At 33.7% G+C, this 17,728-nt stretch overlaps 4 protein-coding genes across 4 annotated transcripts; 1 reads left to right on the top strand and 3 right to left on the bottom strand.

Moving 5' to 3' along the window:
- Window positions 1-1,182: 1,182 nt before the first annotated feature.
- On the bottom strand, window positions 1,183-9,042 carry LOC116851032 (dopamine N-acetyltransferase). The gene is made up of 3 exons (XM_032830023.1): window positions 8,715-9,042; window positions 7,039-7,308; window positions 1,183-5,506 (listed from the first exon to the last, which is right to left on the bottom strand). The coding sequence occupies exons 1-3, from the start codon at window positions 8,925-8,927 to the stop codon at window positions 5,348-5,350; spliced, it is 642 nt and encodes a 213-aa protein (XP_032685914.1). The 5' UTR covers window positions 8,928-9,042; the 3' UTR covers window positions 1,183-5,347.
- Window positions 9,043-10,183: 1,141 nt separating this feature from the next.
- On the bottom strand, window positions 10,184-13,324 carry LOC116851000 (V-type proton ATPase subunit D). Its single transcript, XM_032829952.1, has 4 exons — window positions 13,194-13,324; window positions 12,678-12,795; window positions 11,265-11,750; window positions 10,184-10,899 (listed from the first exon to the last, which is right to left on the bottom strand). The coding sequence occupies exons 1-4, from the start codon at window positions 13,232-13,234 to the stop codon at window positions 10,807-10,809; spliced, it is 738 nt and encodes a 245-aa protein (XP_032685843.1). The 5' UTR covers window positions 13,235-13,324; the 3' UTR covers window positions 10,184-10,806.
- LOC116851001 lies at window positions 12,787-13,733 on the top strand. Its single transcript, XM_032829953.1, has 2 exons — window positions 12,787-12,983; window positions 13,048-13,733. Exons 1-2 carry the CDS (start codon window positions 12,977-12,979, stop codon window positions 13,392-13,394), a joined length of 354 nt encoding a protein of 117 aa, XP_032685844.1. The 5' UTR covers window positions 12,787-12,976; the 3' UTR covers window positions 13,395-13,733.
- A 565-nt stretch (window positions 13,734-14,298) lies between these two features.
- LOC116850998 (nucleic acid dioxygenase ALKBH1) lies at window positions 14,299-17,673 on the bottom strand. The gene is made up of 5 exons (XM_032829944.1): window positions 17,541-17,673; window positions 17,246-17,472; window positions 17,084-17,189; window positions 16,838-16,988; window positions 14,299-16,028 (listed from the first exon to the last, which is right to left on the bottom strand). The coding sequence occupies exons 2-5, from the start codon at window positions 17,336-17,338 to the stop codon at window positions 15,452-15,454; spliced, it is 927 nt and encodes a 308-aa protein (XP_032685835.1). The 5' UTR covers window positions 17,339-17,472; window positions 17,541-17,673; the 3' UTR covers window positions 14,299-15,451.
- Window positions 17,674-17,728: the final 55 nt, after the last annotated feature.

Raw genomic sequence — 17,728 nt, 5'->3', positions numbered from 1 at the left:
AAGAACACGTTATCATTACTGCCGCTCATTTTGAGAAATAACTCGTTACTGTCTGTCTGAAGAGAAATATCGAATTGTTACAATTTGTGCGATTTTTTAGGATTCTCTGCTGTCCGCTTCATGTAAATGCATCCCACATGTGCACAGTAACGAGACTATTCATTATAATTATTCAAAAAGTGCAATTGTGTTACCGTTAGAGATGTGCGAATCAAAGATTTTTTATGTCGAATCGAATCTCAGATTTTAATTTCGAATTCGAATCGAATCGTTGAAAAAATTTTTAATTAATATAATCATTGAATTCAATATGAAAATAATATGATAAGATAACATTGATCATATGATATCAATTCATTTTAAGAAATATATAATATATTTCAATTCCAGTCTTGAAAGTTGCGCAACAACACATATCGATCCGACAGTTGTCGGTAAGAATTTATCTAGAAGCCATTATCTTCTTTTAATATTTTTGAAGAAAATCTTATGTATAGCAAACTTTTCAAGTCATGCTAATTCCTGTAAGGCTGGATGAAGGGGATTGGAGGGTTAGATTGCTTGAAAATCGTGCTTGTTTTTTCACAATTTTTTATAACAAACTGAAAGAATATGCGAAAGTGTTATTTTGACATGTATTTATACAACATGTAAAGAGAAGAAAAATATAATTTTGATGATCAAATACTCAATATAAGTGTATATATGGTGCATGCAGTTAAAATATATTTCATTTTTTTTTCAAGGTCGTCATTTTGCAGTAATATCTCGACTCTCGGTGGTTTAATTAAGCTGAATTTTAGATAGAACATTTCCGTAAGCTTGTCGTTATCGTGTGAACCATTGACAAACTCGTGAATTTTGAAATATTAATTTTTTTAAAAAGAACAGAAAATTTAATAATATTCCATTAAGATACTTGCAATTTTGTTAACTTTTACTCAATTTCTATTGTAGTGGTTTATATGGTAACGAGCTTACGGAAATAAGCTTACGATAATAAACTTACGGAAATTTTCTACCTAAAATTCAGGTACCTTGAAAAGAAAAACGAAATATATTTTAACTGCATATACCATATACACTTATATTGAGTATTTGATCATCAAAATTATATCTTTTCTTTATATGTTGTATAAATATATGTCAAAATAATACTTTCGCATATTCATTCAGTTTATTATAAAAAATTGTAAAAGAACAAGCACGATTTTCAGGCAATCTGACTCTTCAATCCACTTAATAGTACTTCGTTAATGCTAATGTGCGCGATCCGTATTCGAATATTTTCGATTCGGATTCGAATCATAGGGATTTGAATCGAACCGAATTTCAGTTGATTAAATTCGAATAGTTTGCACATTTCCAGTTACCGTTATCATCTTTGACAGAAAAAAGTAACGTCGTTACCAAGCCGTTATTGAAAAGAAGTAATTTGTGACGATAACGACGTTACTTCGCGAGCTGTGCTGGGATTCTGTAACTCGTTATTGGAGTTAACTTCAAGCTTTTATATACCGTAGAAAAGCTGCGCAACGATAACGAAACTATCGTTAACTCCAATAACGAGTTACAGAATCCCAGCACTGGTATCGATGGTCACTCGATACAAGAAGACAATATCGAATTTTTCATCGCAACATAACACTGTTGTCCACTCCGGAGAAGAGGACACGATATATATCGGGTGTCGAGTTAAAGTAGCGAAATGTCAAGCTACAACATTTGACATTTTTTCTTCTTTCCTTCTGATCGGAGAAACTATTGTCACCGGTACCTAATATCTCTCGCGCGGCGATCAGTTGCTATATCTCTCTTCCTCGCGACATGTAACACGCGATTCCAGAAGTATACCTCGTATATCTCCGTTCTTTTTTTTCTTTGCTTCCTCTTTGCACCACGGAGCGTTTGGCCGTGTCGATTAAACGAATCTCGCGTTGAAATGCAGAACAGGACGGGGAGTCCGCGTTGGTAGACACCCAGTAAACTTTCAGCGGACCCCTCGGCGTGGTATACGAATGTTTCTCTTTGTTTCTTTAACAACGACACCTCGTTCAAAACATTTACGCACTAACAACGGGCGGGGCAGTAACCTCCGACCTCGGAGACATTTGCGAAACGTGCTACGGGTGAATTGCCCGATACATATGTTTTTTTTTCTTGCTTTGCTTTTCTTTTCTCTTATTACGAATAAATACGACTCTATGACAGGGACGTGCGATTTATGAAATTGTGCATCGCGATGCGATCTCTTTTAAGAATCGCGATGAATACGATACATCGATGAATACGATCGCATCGCAATTTTGTATCGCAAATATAATTTTAAATCGCTGACGCGGTTTTTAATCATAAGGGAACCTACACTGAGAGAATAATTATAGTTACTTTCGGCATCAACTATACTTTTTTGTGATTTTAACAACAAAAATAACTAGAAGAACTATCTTTCTTAATAACACTTACTAAAACAATAGTTTTTATAATTATTTTTGTGGCTAAAATTACAGAAGAGTATTGTTAACACCGAAAGCAACTATAATTTTCTCTCAGTGTAGGGTATGATGGGAGTCGTATTTAAATAAATATTTAAATAAATGTTAAATATATTAAAAATTAAATAAAATCAACTCTCTTTTCGTATTGCATCAAAATATTACTTAAAATGTCCACTATAAGAAAACACAAATTTTACTGTGAAAGAATACTTAAAAATGAAAGTATAATGAAGTTAAATGATTTTACTTTACATGACTTAATTTCATTATGCTTTCTATGCGGGGCAAAATGGGAGACATTTTACAAAACTTGTTTTTTATCAAATCATTAATTTTAAAACGTTTTTAAAAGTGTCTTATTAAGACATGCAATATATATATATATATAAAGATGTATTATTGCACGTTTAATTAATTATAATTATTTATTGATATTTTTCCCATGAAACAATAAGACTACCTTTTTTATTAAAATATTAATGACAATCAATATTAAGAGAGTGTAGTATTCTTTCAATCTTCTGAAACATATATAAAAAATATATAAAAATCATATATATATATATATATATATATATATATATATAAAGAAATTATGCAATTTAACATTTTAAGGCTGTCAATGGCATAATCCCATCATGCCTCTAAGTGTATAAATTTGGATTAGATAGTGTAAAGTATCATGGATTATGTGTCGCACGATATATGCATAAATATTTAATTAAAATAACGAGTGATTTTGCGATAAGAGTCACATTATGTATAGCATTGCGATTCAAGAAAAGAAAATCGCAATGCTTGCTATATATCGCAAAATCGCACATCCCTACTCTATGAGCGGGCATCGCCGCGCTTTTCTCGCGGCACACCCGAGAGACATACACATTAGACAGAGAGCTGTTATTGTCATACGACGATACACACATTATGTACTTATCTACTTTGCGCTCTCTCTCATGCTTCGCCTCGGTTTAACCGAAATGCCGAAGAACACCAAGCGGATCGAGAAGCCCGGTTCGGCGGTTTAATCAGTGAAAAAAATTTGCAATACTTTTTTTCTTTTGCAATAAGTTTCAAGACATATCAATATCCGATAAGAGAATTCATTTTTTTCAGTAAGGAAAAGGTACCACAATTCCTGGATATGTACCTAATCTTGGACATTCTTATTATTTTGGTCTTTAAATATTTAAACTTTCAAGACATGGAATGTACTCAATACTTATGCATATATTTTATGTTGAACATTTAAATATTTATATTTTAAGACCAAAACAAATAAGAATGTCCAGGATCATATCCGGGCATCAGTACTATTACTTCATAATTCTTAAAATATAATTTTCTTATTAGATACTGGATATGTAATGTAATAAAAGTGCGATTTTTTTTCGCTGCCTGACCGTGTGTCTTTAAAACATGCACAACGCCATTCTTCGAATCTTTTTTTGTACGGTATAGTTTAGTAATATTAGTTAATTAATTAGCGTGTGTATCGCTTTAACACCAATATGATATCACGCGATCGAACGACGGACTGTATTCTCTAAATTTCTTGGAGTGAAGTCGCATTCACATCGAATGAAAATTCACTCAAAGCGATTGCGAAAATATTCACTCGAAATCGCTAGAATGAATGTTTCATTCAAACTTGAAATGGATTCATAATCCATATAAAAGATTGTTACAATCGATTAGAGTGAATTTGTTCCTGTTACGGTGGAGCACATCGGAATCACTTTTCAATTTCGAGTAGAAGTATTTACTCGACGATTCAGAGTAGAACAATTCACTCTGTATGAGTGAAAAGTCAGTCGGTTTTAAATGACTCGGCTGTCCGTCTACTTTCTTACTGGGATTTTATACGAGGAAATTTTGAGAGTGCTCTCTAAAATTCTTGGAGTGAAATATTGCAAACGAGTGAAAAATCACTCAAAGCGATAATGAGAGTACCGCCATTTGGAAACGCAAGAATGAATGTTTCACTCAAACTTAGGATGCATCTTAATTTATACGATTGAATGGTTTCATCCATTAAAATGATTTTGTCTTGTTACGATAGAGTACATGAGATTTCCTCACTTTTCAATTTCGAGTGAAAATATTTATTCGAGATTCAGAGTAGAAAACTTTGTATAAGTGGAAAACCATTCGATTTTAAATGACTGCTGTCATTTAATATTCCCACTGGAATTTTACTTGAAGAAATGTTGAGATTTCTTTCTTAATTTCTTCGAGTAAAATATCACTGAAAACGAGTGAGGATTGACCGATGACGAGTGATTTTAGTCCACATAGGTGAATGGTTTAACCAGTTAGCTGTGTATGACGAGCATACTTGTCATGAAGAAATGGCAATTTTTAGCGTTATGACGAGTATACTCGTCATGTAACACAATTTAGGTATACACTTTTAAAAGAGAGCAACACAGCTAACTGGTTAAGGCAATTTTTAGCGTTATAACGAGTATACTCGTCATGCAACACAATTTAGGTACACACTTTTAAAAGAGAGCAATACAGCTAACTGGTTAATTGATTAGAGTGACTTAATTCTCTTGTGGAACATGTCGGTTTCACTTCAGTTTCGAATAAAAATATCACTTGAATTGAAAAATTCACTCTGCGCGAGTAAAAAACCACTAGGCTTCGTGAATAACTCTATTGTCGCTCTACTTTTCGAGTAAGATTTAACTCGAAGAAATTTAGAGAGCACAATGAAATAACATTCAAGTATGCTCTCGAAAAACTTTAGATTCCGTTTCCCCCGAGACTTGTGGTGAATCGGCGCGGCTTGATCCATCTTTCTGTTCTCAGAGCCTCGATTCGAAATTTCTCCTCATTTAGCTTCAATCCAGTAGCTTTACCATCAGCTTGAGCGCCTGATGAGGCGGCGCTGGTCTAATAGATTCATCCAGCTCCGTATACGGGATCTCCGCCTCCACCTGGAAGCCGTGTTTCAAGCAGACCCTCTGCGAATATACGCCGGTCGCGTCGGCCTTGAATATCTGCAAGGTAAGTACAAACGAGATTGTTCTTCGTCTTGTACGAGAGTCGCTGATATGATATTATTCGCGTATAAGACGGCGCAAAGGGGCGAATCGACACGATAGTGACTTTTGTCGTCGTTTGAAAGAAATCATTTATTACCTTCAGAAACAAAAATTGCTGTTTAGTTGATTTTAATCCTGAAGGTAAAAAAGAGTGAAGAGAAGGAAATGGTTTCGCCAGTGCTATGAATATAGCGCGTTACTATCCCTATAACAAAACAAGTTACGGTGACATCACAGTGGACTCATAATCTTTGTCGTGAGTCTATTGTGATGTCGCTGTGACTTGTTTTATTATAGGGGTTTTGTTATAGTAACGTCGTTACCATTACATTTTTTTAGTAACAGCTTGGCAATTATAAATTGCCAAATTTTATTAAAATTTTTTTTCGTTACGGAAACATTACATTACTAACAATTTCCGTTATTTTCTTTATTAATTAAATTCCGTTATTTTCTCTATTAAAATCAAGTAACAGAAGTTGTAACAACTTGTAACTTTTAATGAGTTATTTTTAAAAATAATTAACAGTCATGGTAACAAGTTATTTTTAAATAGTAACTTTCCCAATTTCCTGTGTTTGATGATTAAAAAACACGAGCTCCAATAAACGCCATCAAGAATAACATTACATTAATATTATAATTTCTCACTTAACATTTTGTAACTGTTACATACAACAAGTGTTATATCGCACTTACATTGTTAAGTGGAAAATTATAACATCGATATAATCTCAGTAGACATCAACTATTAATATATAACATTAATATTATAATTTTCTACTCAATAATATAATGAATGTGTTATATAATAGTTATATTGTCGAATGGGAAATTGTAACATCGACGTAATGTTACTATTAGTCGATGTTTACCGAAGAGTTGCGTTTAATAAATAAATGGGAGCCAATTGGTGAATGTTGACACGTGTCGATGCGTTCTTAAATTGCTGTGGCGTCCGAAATAAAGATGTATCAAGAATTTGTCCATCTCGATCCGCCCCGTTGTCGCGCGAAGAAAGGGCAGCGTGCGATATGAGTACCTTTCTGAGGGAAAGTAACGGAAGTGCACTGTGATCAGTGACTTCGATAAACGAAAATCACTCCATGCATATTAATCGAAGGGCATGCTGAAACAAAAGGACAGTGTGCTGTACATATACACATACATATGCGCGTTATTACACCTCAGTGATTATGCCGACGCGTCACAATCTTAAATTAACGAAATAAAAATAAAGGAGGAAACATTCTCTCTCTCTCAATCTTTCTCTCTCTTCTCCTCCCTTTCTCTCTCTCTCTCTCTCTCTCTCTCTCTCTCTCTCTCTCTCTTTCTCTGTACGTTTTTGTTTTTTCTTCCTCCTTTTTTATAATGTCGATAAAATCGATAAGTGCGAAAGTTCGCCCTCTGTACTTTCGGAACGCCTCGGCGTTGTCGAGCAGAGACACCCCCGCATACGTGAATAAGCAAATCTCGTGAGAAAGAACCTTGAAACCGGCGTTCTTCGCGGTTTCCACGCAGTCCGCCATTAGGATGTTCGCCAGGCCTTTACCGCGATGATTCTCGTCCACGCTGAGGATCCGGCACTCGAACAGCTCGTCGACGTTGTACTTGGCGAACAGGTCGACCTTCTCGTTTACTTTGTAAAGCAATCCGAAGATGGTCCTGAATTTTTTGTCGTTCAACTCGGCGAGGCGCCGTTCTGCCTCCTCGCGTTCGCCCTTCTTCAATATGCCATTTAGTGCCATACCCGCTATCTGATAAGAGGAAGCTGATTATAATGTTTGCCCTTTATATACAAAACACAGTTGGACTAATAATAAGTAAGCAACAGAGAAACATATTAACCTTGGAACCCCAAACATCAAAAAGTTTAGTAAAACTAAACATGAATAATTCTTATCTCCAGCACATTTTCATTTGCTTATAATTTTTAGAAAAATAATTTAAATTTAATCCTTTTTTTCAATCGATGTAAAAAACATCGAGGACTATAAATCCATTGATATTTTTACGATTTAATAAAGTTGAAAAAAGTTATAACGAAAAAACGAAAAACATGTACACTTGAAAAACAGTAATGTTTAAAAAGTTGGTGAAAATAAATGAAAATAAAAATAATTAAATAAAAATTAAATAATAAAATTTAAGAAATAAAAAAAAATTAAAAATAGAAAAAAATTGAAGTAAAATAAAATAAAATAAAAATTAAATAAAATTAAATAAAAAATTAAATAAATAAAAAATATAAGTTAGATATAAGTATATATGTGTGTGTGGAAAAAAAATATATATATTCATATATATTTACGTTATATTTACATTAATTATATTTACATTATACATATATATATATATATATATATATATATATAATATAATAAATATAACTGAAATATTAATAATCCTATTTTCAAGATATCAGATTGGATAATATTGAAGTAAACAAATAAATGTGACAAGAAAATTGTCACTACGTTTTGTTCCATGCTACACCCGAATAAAAATATTCTGAGGAACCGTGTAGAGTTAGCTTTTACTATGCGAGAAACACGAAGTATCTCGAGATATTTATAAATTAAAAGATTAAGAGAAATACGACACAAAATTCTTCGAAGCTCTATACAATGAGTAAAAAGAAAATATTTTGCATATTCTACTTTTCTGGGATATAATGATGAATATATATTGTCCCGGAAAAAGTATTTAAATTAAAAAATGAGATAATTTTCCTAAAAATTATTCCGAAATTCGAATATCAAAATAATTTCCCAACAACTTTTCCGAAATATTGAAAGCATACAATTATCTCAAAAAGTTACAATACAGAGATTAATACAATGCACTAAAAGATTATTATTATTTCGGGAAGGCTATATTTTTCGATACACTATCCTGTTATACAAATTTTGATATATTATATAAATTCATAATATTATAAATATAATATTTATAAAATATATTATATATACAAAGTATTTTCTCAAGACAATTGCAGACTTCTAATATTTTGGGAGGATTGTATTTTGGCAGATTGTGTCTCTGTATCCGAGTTTTGGCAGATTGTTCCATTTTGCGAATCTGGAGATTTCAATTTTTCGGATCCCAATGTACGCCGCGGGGACAATTGTACGAACGTCTCGCGGGGTAAACGCTTACGTACCGCTCCCTTCTTATCCAGCAGCATCCTTGAGTAGCCTTGCTTCAAGGTGAGCAGGCAGTGTCTCTCGAGCTCGCGCTGCGGCTCGCCCTTGGTGCAGAGCCCGACGGCATTGTTGAGTGGTTCGTCGGCGAAGAAGTTCCACTTGAGATGGTGGATCGCCTCGTCGAAGCGCTCCTCCGGCACATCCACGACCGTCAGGCAATCGGACGACATCTTTGACGGTCGACGGGGTGGTCGACACGGCGCGAATTTTCCGCGCAAGCTGAGAGGAGCAATTTCCACACGCGCATCACACACCCCTTGGAGTGGCGAACGGGGGTCGCAACCACCGCCGCCTTCTCGTATGATGGGAAAAGCCCCGCATATTGATCGACCCAGTTCGGCAAAATGCACCACTGGGTCAGTCGTACATGGCCATCGACGATGACCGCGCAGCCATCGGTAGGCGGATTAATTTCAGGAAAATCCGAAGGAAGGATCGATGAAATGCCGGAAAAGACGAGAGAAATCAAAATGACGGGAATTAATCTTTTCAGTAAACATCATTACATCAATGTTATAATAGTAACATTAGGTCAATGTCACAATGGGTTCAGAAAACGCAACGGTTATGCAATTATTAAGTGATTATCGTCTTTGATTGAAGTATTCTCTTAGATCCACATAGTAGATCTCTGAAAGAATATTCCAATGACATTGAGCGCTCACTCAACCGTTGTGTTTCTTGAACGCCAATAACAGTAATAATACATCAATATTACAATTCCCAGTAAACAAAGAACAGTAGATTAACACTTTGAAATATTGATTTTATATATATCTCTCTTGAATGTTCTTGCTTAATATTTTAAAAATATTTTAAAGATACTGCTGAATAATATGATCTCTTTGAATACTGTAGAAATGTTTTAGGAATATTGAAGTGCCAAATATCATAATATGATTATTCATAATAATCTTCATGATCTTCATATCAATGTTAAAAATTATCAGGACCTTAAATAAGTTCTCGCTGTTTTCCAACAGATGGCGTTACCAGAACTGCGTGCGTGTAGTTTAAGATGGTAACATATCTATAAAGAAGTACTATAAGCAAGCTTGAAATTACGTGTATGTCATTTCGCCGAAGTGTAAACAACTTTTTTTTTTCATAGTGTTAAACATGTCGAGTTTCGTGTCAAAAAAAGAGTATTTGCGAGGAATTTTACTGCACTACTTTATTAAAAAAAAATCTGCAGCTGAAGCACACAGAATTCTTGTTGAGACTTACGGCGACCTTGCTCTGTCGGAAACAACATGCAGAGATTGGTTTAGACGCTTCAAAAATAATGATTTTGATGTTGAAGATAAAGAACGCTTTGGCGCACTGAAAAAGTTTGAAGACGAAGAATTGGAGGCGTTACTTCATGAAGACTCATGTCAGACGCTAGCTGGACTTGCAGAATCATTATGAGTTGATCACACAATAGTTTCGAATTATATATACATATATTTATTTTACTTGTAACTCATTATTATAGATATATCTCATACAACTTCTCTCACATCATACAAACCGCGGAATGATTCGCGATGAATACCACTATCTATCCCTTCGAATCGCGTCCCATGGTAAAAATTCTGTACAATTCAATCGTTTAAACGTTAAACAAGAACAATAACAGCGATTTTTACGATACACTACAACGCAGGATAAAAATTCATTCGGATAGAGTCGCGTGGTAAGTCTTCACGCGGAATATAAAATGCATGAAAAAATCAACCGACTATACATCCAACATAAAGAACGCAACCGTGTGGCGTTCTTCAGATTTTGTACATGTGACTGTTGAATTTTTCCATATATTATATATATTATGTAAATCCGACTGTACACATATGCGTGTTGGTGGTGTTGCATGCGTTGCTGGACAAAGAAACAATTCGAAAAATCTACCTGTTATTACGTTTTCTAAACGCACAAACCATCGGAACTGTTATTGCACAGTGATTCAACATTATAACGGAAAGTACGCTCGAAACGGGAAGGGAACGGTTCGCTTCGTTCTCAACTATTAACATCATCTTAATTAAAACGCGTTATTTACAATATTTAAAACAACAGGTCCTCGTCACCCTCGTCGAGCATGTTCGCGGCTTCCAAATTGTGCCCGGCCGCGATCATTTCCGCTCTCTCCGCCTCAACCTGTAACAAAAAGTCAGATATAAAAATTAATACAATCATCTTTCATTTCAAACATCATTCGATAAATTATCGTACGACTAATATAAACAGTATTATTATATTATTATCTGGTCTTCTCAAAAGTAAAAATGTTAATCGACTAGTTAATTCTACCTTTTATAAATTTCATGATGATAAAAAGTTAAATATTATGTGCTTTAATATTATAGAATTAAAAAAATTGCAAAAGAAATTGATTATAATGAATAGATAATAATTTATATAGGATTTCTATTATAATTGATATAAAAAAATTAAATGCATTTAAGAAACAGATGAAAAGTTGGTTACTTTAGCTTCTAGATTCATATTATCGACGATTGTACCTTTGCCTTGGCAATCTTCTTCTTATCCTGAATCTTCTTCAGCCGATAAAACTCCTCTCGCTCAAGTTCGTCGAGTTCGGAGATGATGTACGCGAGAGTTCTCTCGATTCGCGGAATAATGACATGCTCGATCGCGTTGACGCGGCGATTCGTGATTTTGATCACCTCGTCGAGAGTGACGAAGCTCGTTTGTAGCGACGCCAATTCCACTAGCAGTTTTACCGCCCGCTGGTAGTTCTTCTTCAGCTTCGCCAATTGCTGACCACCTCTGGCCAAGCCGGCCAGCTCGTAAGTATCTGTTCCATCCTGGTACGATTCAAATACCGGGAGATTCACGCCGGCGACGTTGTCTTTCTTTGAGCGAATCTTGATTTGTGCCTTTGTCACGTTCTGTAGCACCACCTGATTGAAGTCGCCCGTTGCAAACTTTGCTTCAGCCAGAGAGAACGCGGCTTCCTTCATCACTTCACCCATTAAAGTTTTAGTCTGAAAATATTAATGTCAATTTAGGAATAATGATATATACATATCATAATATCGATTTGTTCATTAAAGTTTTAGTTTGAAAATAATTGAACTGAAGAATAATACACGTATATATATACACACACATACAATTATCAGAATTAGCGACTCTGAAATTTCAAATTTTTTTCAATTGCTATTCTGAGAAAAAATGTTTATTCACTGTGTGTGTGTCAGATTTGTCCTTTTAAAATGTCAATAATTTTTTCCTAAGATATATTTTTGTATTATCAAAAATGATATTAAGAAGAAAATAGAATATTCTATTTATAGTTATATCACATGAAATAATAGGATTATACTTCAATGATTTTCTTTAAAATCATCCATGAATTGAGGAACAACAATATATAATTTGTTACAAGAGTAATAACAAAAATAATACAAAAAAGCAATATGAGAATAATGATATGAAGTTAGTGACTTAAAATTTTTAGGAACTGCTAGTCTAAGAAAGATGTTTCTGTCAGACTTATCCATTTAAAATCTTAATTATTTTTTTCTTGAGACACATTTTTATAGTATTCAAAATAACAAATATTAAGAAAATAATCTATTTATATATATGAAATGGATGGAGTTATATTTCAACGATTTTCTTTAGAATCATCCATGAATTAAAGAATAATAATATATGTGCAATTTGCTACAAGAGTAATTTATAAAACTAACATAATAAAAGTAATAATATCAGTTTAGTTTTAAAATTTCAGAGGAGCTAGTCTCAAAAAGATACTTCTGTCAGATTTATTCCTTCAAAATCTTAATGACTTTCGTGAGTCATATTTTTATATCATTGAGACGATAAAAATATTAAGAAAATACTGTATTTATATAGTTGAATATATATGAAATAATATGAATATATATGAAATAATGGAATTATACTTCAATAATCTTCCCCAGAATCATTCTGAAGCGCATCTGCAAGGCGTCAGCCTTCTTCTTCAAGAGACCATGACCTTTTTGTGCTCCTTGTAAACGGGACTTCATCAACATCTGCGCCCTGATAAAAAATGTATAGAATTAATAGAAAAATAAATGTATAGAATTAATCAAAAGATTTATAGGAGACGACCTAAAGTCAGGAGACAACCAAATCATTCAAATTCTTTATACTATCTACACATTTTTATTCCAAGGGAAACATTCTGGAAAATCAAAGCAAATGGCAAATATCAAATGAAATGAGAGGTACAGAAGGCTGAGATACACAGTGTTATTCTTAAATGAGAAAGTAAAGTGTTTCTGTTAACAGTCGAAGACACATGGGTTACACCCACTGCGCTGCAGTGCACGACCGCCGAACACAATTATTCGAGGATAAATGACGAACGGCATGCATCGTATGAACGAGTGTGTCATGCCATGATCGCGTCGAATTCGTTAAAACAAGCCACTTACCCCCGAGAGGGGAAAATTTGCAATTTATCCTTGCCCGACATTTTCGCACGACCACTGTATGGAGCAGACAGGAATGGGATTGATCAGCTGACTCGGGCGACAGGAAGTTTCGGCTATCATGTGCCTAGTGGCGCACTATTCCAATGGCGCGCAACTGACACGTGTATTCGTTTGCAGAACTGTTTGAAAGTCTTTCTTTAAATATTTTTCTCCTCTTTATATATCTAGTATATTTCTTTTTAATATATATTCTGTGAACTCTCTTTCTTTCTTTTATCCAATAAGTGTTTCAAAATAGTCGATTTTTCAATAATGATTTAAACTTAAATTCAAGTTCAAATGTTATTTAAACATATCAAACTCATTGTAAAAATAAAGTGTGTGAACGTAAATCTAAGTTTAAATTATTGCTGAAAAATTGGCCCTAAGTGTGTTTATAAGCTGATAATAATATGCTTATTATAAATCGCTTCTAATTTAAAAAGGCACTTTTATCGATAAAAGATATTTTGGAATAAGTATCAAAGTATGCAAGGTAATTTTAATAATTAGACTGAGTTTTTCTTAAGTAAAAATAAAAAGAGTATTAGAGAAAAATCTTTCACTTAATTTAATTTCACTGTGTTTCTCTCTCTCTCTCTCTCTCTCTATATATATATATATATATATATATATATATATATATATATATATATACACATTTTTTTACAGCAATGCTACGAAATAAAAGTGAATATTGTTTGGGCGAAACATGGACGATTCAAATGTCCCGCAATTGTGATTTCTCCCATATTTTCTGCGTACTTCAAATTTTCCACGGGTTCGTTTCGATCGCACGAAAGTATGTCCTCAGAATCTCACGACGATGCTCCTCATTTGACCGACGATTTGAAATCTTCTGAGAAGTGTACGTAATGAAAATTGCTTTCAATCTACAGACGGTAAATCGACGATAATATTGGACGTGTGTGCTTTTCTTTCAAGTAGAATGCAAAATTTCTGGCAGTCGGGCATTGTCAGGAAAGCCTGCGATAAGATACTCGCGAAAATGAGGATAAGCAATCCCACAGGAGTCGAGATTGAAAAAAGGTTAGTCATTTTCAAGTATGTAAAGAATAGATTTTATTGTCAGACATATATATTCTCTCTCTTTTTCTCTCTCTTGTAGTGTAAATCTTTCTCTCTTGTAGGATTTTTCGAAAATTTTTTAATTTTTGTAGCAATAAACAGTGTCGTTGTCAATTATGCAGTTTGTCTACCAAATATTATACATACATAATGATAACGTAACAATAATGACATTGTTGTTGGAATACAGAATAGATTTATATAATGAGGAACTAAGCATATTGCTGGTATTTGGTTTCTTATTATATAAATCTATTCTGTAGTTTTCAGCATATTTACAAGAAGCAGAATCGATCAGTTGTCTATTGACAATTTTTCAGTAATAGTCTAAACTTTGATTTAAATTTAAATTACTATTGAAAGAAATTAACTTAAACTTATGCTTAATTTCTCAAAATTAACAAATTTACAAGAAGTAGAGTCGATCAATTTTCAATTCTGACAATCAACTTTTGTTGTTGAAAACTACAGAATAAATTTATATAAGAAACTAAAAGCACTTGGTTTCTTATTATATAAATCTATTCTGTAGTTTTCAGCATATTTACAAGAAACAAAATTGATCAGTTGTCTATTGATAATTTTTCAGTGATAGTCTAAACTTTGATTTAAATTTAAATTACTATTGAAAGAAATGAACTTAAGTTTAACTTCTCAAAATTAACAAATTTACAAGAAATAGAGTCGATCAATTCTCAATTCTGAGGATCAACTTTTCAGTAGTAACTCAAACTTGATTTCAATTTTATTTTTAATTTTAACTTTGTTCTAATAAAATATTTGATGTGTCGAGCAGAGTTGACACACACATATACACATAAACATAAATCAAGGTTTAAATTACTATAAAAAGAAATTAATTTAAATTTCTAATTAGCTCTTTTAACTTCTCTCAAAATTAAAAAATTTATAAGAAGCAGAGTCGATTAGTTCTCAATTATGACAATCAATTTTTCAATAGTAATTAAACTTAGATTAAGGTTTAAGTTCTGTTCTACTAAAGTATCTAATATATATAGAGTTTAAACCTAATTTTTCTATTGTTTTTACTGTTGAACATCTAACTAGAATTTAAATTTTACTATTAAAAAATCGACCCTGAGAGACTTATACAGAATTTAACGACGATGTCAATATAATATAATTTGTCCAGGTTTCAAAACCTGCCGTGCGTTTATATTGATTCTAGCCTCGGCGATGTAAATGCGCGCTTTGCGCCAATCGTCGCGGTCGTACGCGATATCGTCCGAATTATCGTCACAAGCGTCGTTCCACGGCAGCGGCTCGGAGGTCGCTAAAATCTTCGGGACACCGTGATATCGTAGACGCGAACTGCCGGACATTATCACGACGTCGCCGCTCCGTAGAAACATTGCGTCGGCCGGATCCTCTTGTTTGGGTCCGCCGATGAGGAAAATCGCCGTTTGGCCGAAGCTCACGGAGAACAGCGGCGCCGCGACGTTCACCTCCGAGTGATCCGTGTGACCCGCGAGAGTCGAATTCATTCGATAGTAATTCACGATCGCCGCTTCCGCCTTGAAGTCGGTGAAACCTAATGCTTTCGCTAGGGCGGATGTTAAATCCGTCAGCTCCGTTGGCATGTCGCTCTTGGAGCTCTCGGAATACAATTTGGTGTCCCAATTGTGGTGATAACCCAGCGTCGCCCATCTTAGTTTTGGTAGGAGAGTTCTGGCTCTCTCGGAAGACCTGCATGCAAAGTGTCAATTATAATCTTATATCTCAAAAACTAAACTGATAACAAGGATTAATTTGAAGCTCTTTTACATATCTAATCAGGAGGAATGATTAGTCAATGACAATTATCGCACAAGTTGATTGTTGCGAATTGGCTATATTAATATTTTTGTGATTGAGTAAAATGATTGATTTCATTTCATGTAAATTTTTTAAATTTCAGTAGCAGCACACATATTAGTGCTTGACTTTGAAAGTTGAAATTAAAGAGTTTACAAAATAATGAAATTCAATCGATTTGAGTTTTTTAAAATCATATATAAAGATCTGTTTGTTACATAGATGTTTTAATTTAATAGATAATTTTTTTTCTACAATATTTTTCTAAAAGATTCTCTTTTGGAATCATAGAATGCATGTAAGAAGTTTAATTGCAATACTAATTGCAAAAAAAATCAGAATTTTTTACAGTGTCAATGACTAGGGAAGATGTCAATAATTAAGTGCTTTATCTTACATGAGTGCAAAATCACAAAACTTCAGTGACTTCATGGTTACTCTATTTTTTTCTATAAAATTTCATTTAAAATAAATTCTATAAAATTAATTTTTTCTATAAAATAGATCTGTTTTATATGATTGTGTGATAAGTCACAATTTGAAGTGCAATAAATTAAAACTTTATCTACAATATTCTCTTTGCTTTTTGTTTCTTTATTTCTTTCTGACTCAAATTTTAAGTTTAAAGCCAGAAAAAAACAGAGAATAAGAAATAGGAAGCAAAGAATACATTATAGATCAAGCTTAATAGCATTCCTTACTGGAAACATATGTTCCACCATGTGTCGTTATTCAAAACATTGTGGGCATCTATATTCAGCTTGTAGGGCTTTCTGGAATAATCTTTCAGACATTTTGTGATCCAATATCGTTGACCACTTGACGTGAACGGATTCCGAATAAAAATGAGTCCTCAAAAACAAAAGCGAGCAAGTGTAAGATTAAACATTGACAGTTATATTTTCACAAGATACAATTGTGCAAATATTGCATGTAGAATCGCATACCAGGAATATCCAGCAATTCGTAGATCTTCCATTTTTCTGCGGGTTGCAGTCCAAAATTATTCTCAAGCTGTTCGCCAATTGTTACTTGAGGTTTGACATATCTAACCTAAAAACGACATTTACAAGTAATTTGGAAGACACGTATTAACTAATATCACATACTCTGACGCGATCCAGATGATCGAAATCGATCACGTTGCCGAGATCGGGGACAGGATTTCGGCTTTTGTAATATTTGAAACTGTCGCGGAACATTCCCCTTCGATCTCCTGTAGGCTGCCATGTTTCTTTTCCGACGTTTCATTCGCGCCGCGAGAGATGGTTCCACCGTCCCCTCATCTATAAGCCTGTTCTTTTTAGCTGCTCTCTGATGCACTTTCTTTCCGCATCTGAAAAATAAAGTAGACATAAATTTGAGATTCGTCAAGAAAGAGCGTAAAAGCTTTTCTCAACTCACTGTTATCAATAAAAACCTCTCCAAGAGAAGGATCCACTTGAAGCTGCAAACGCTTTGGAGCGTCTAAAGTTGCCTAGAAGTTTTTGCAATGCCAATGTTTACTAATAAAAGAGCTGAGAATAGCAGAAAGAGCTGAAAATAGCACAAAGCAGTATAAAAAGTGCAACTAAACAAACAGATTTATGCAC

Source organism: Odontomachus brunneus, unplaced genomic scaffold (genome assembly GCF_010583005.1).
Source record: "Odontomachus brunneus isolate Ranch 3 - 2012 unplaced genomic scaffold, Obru_v1 Obru_scaffold_164, whole genome shotgun sequence".
In the NCBI taxonomy this organism is placed as follows: Eukaryota; Metazoa; Arthropoda; class Insecta; order Hymenoptera; family Formicidae; genus Odontomachus; species Odontomachus brunneus.
This window is presented reverse-complemented; position numbering and strand designations above follow the sequence as displayed.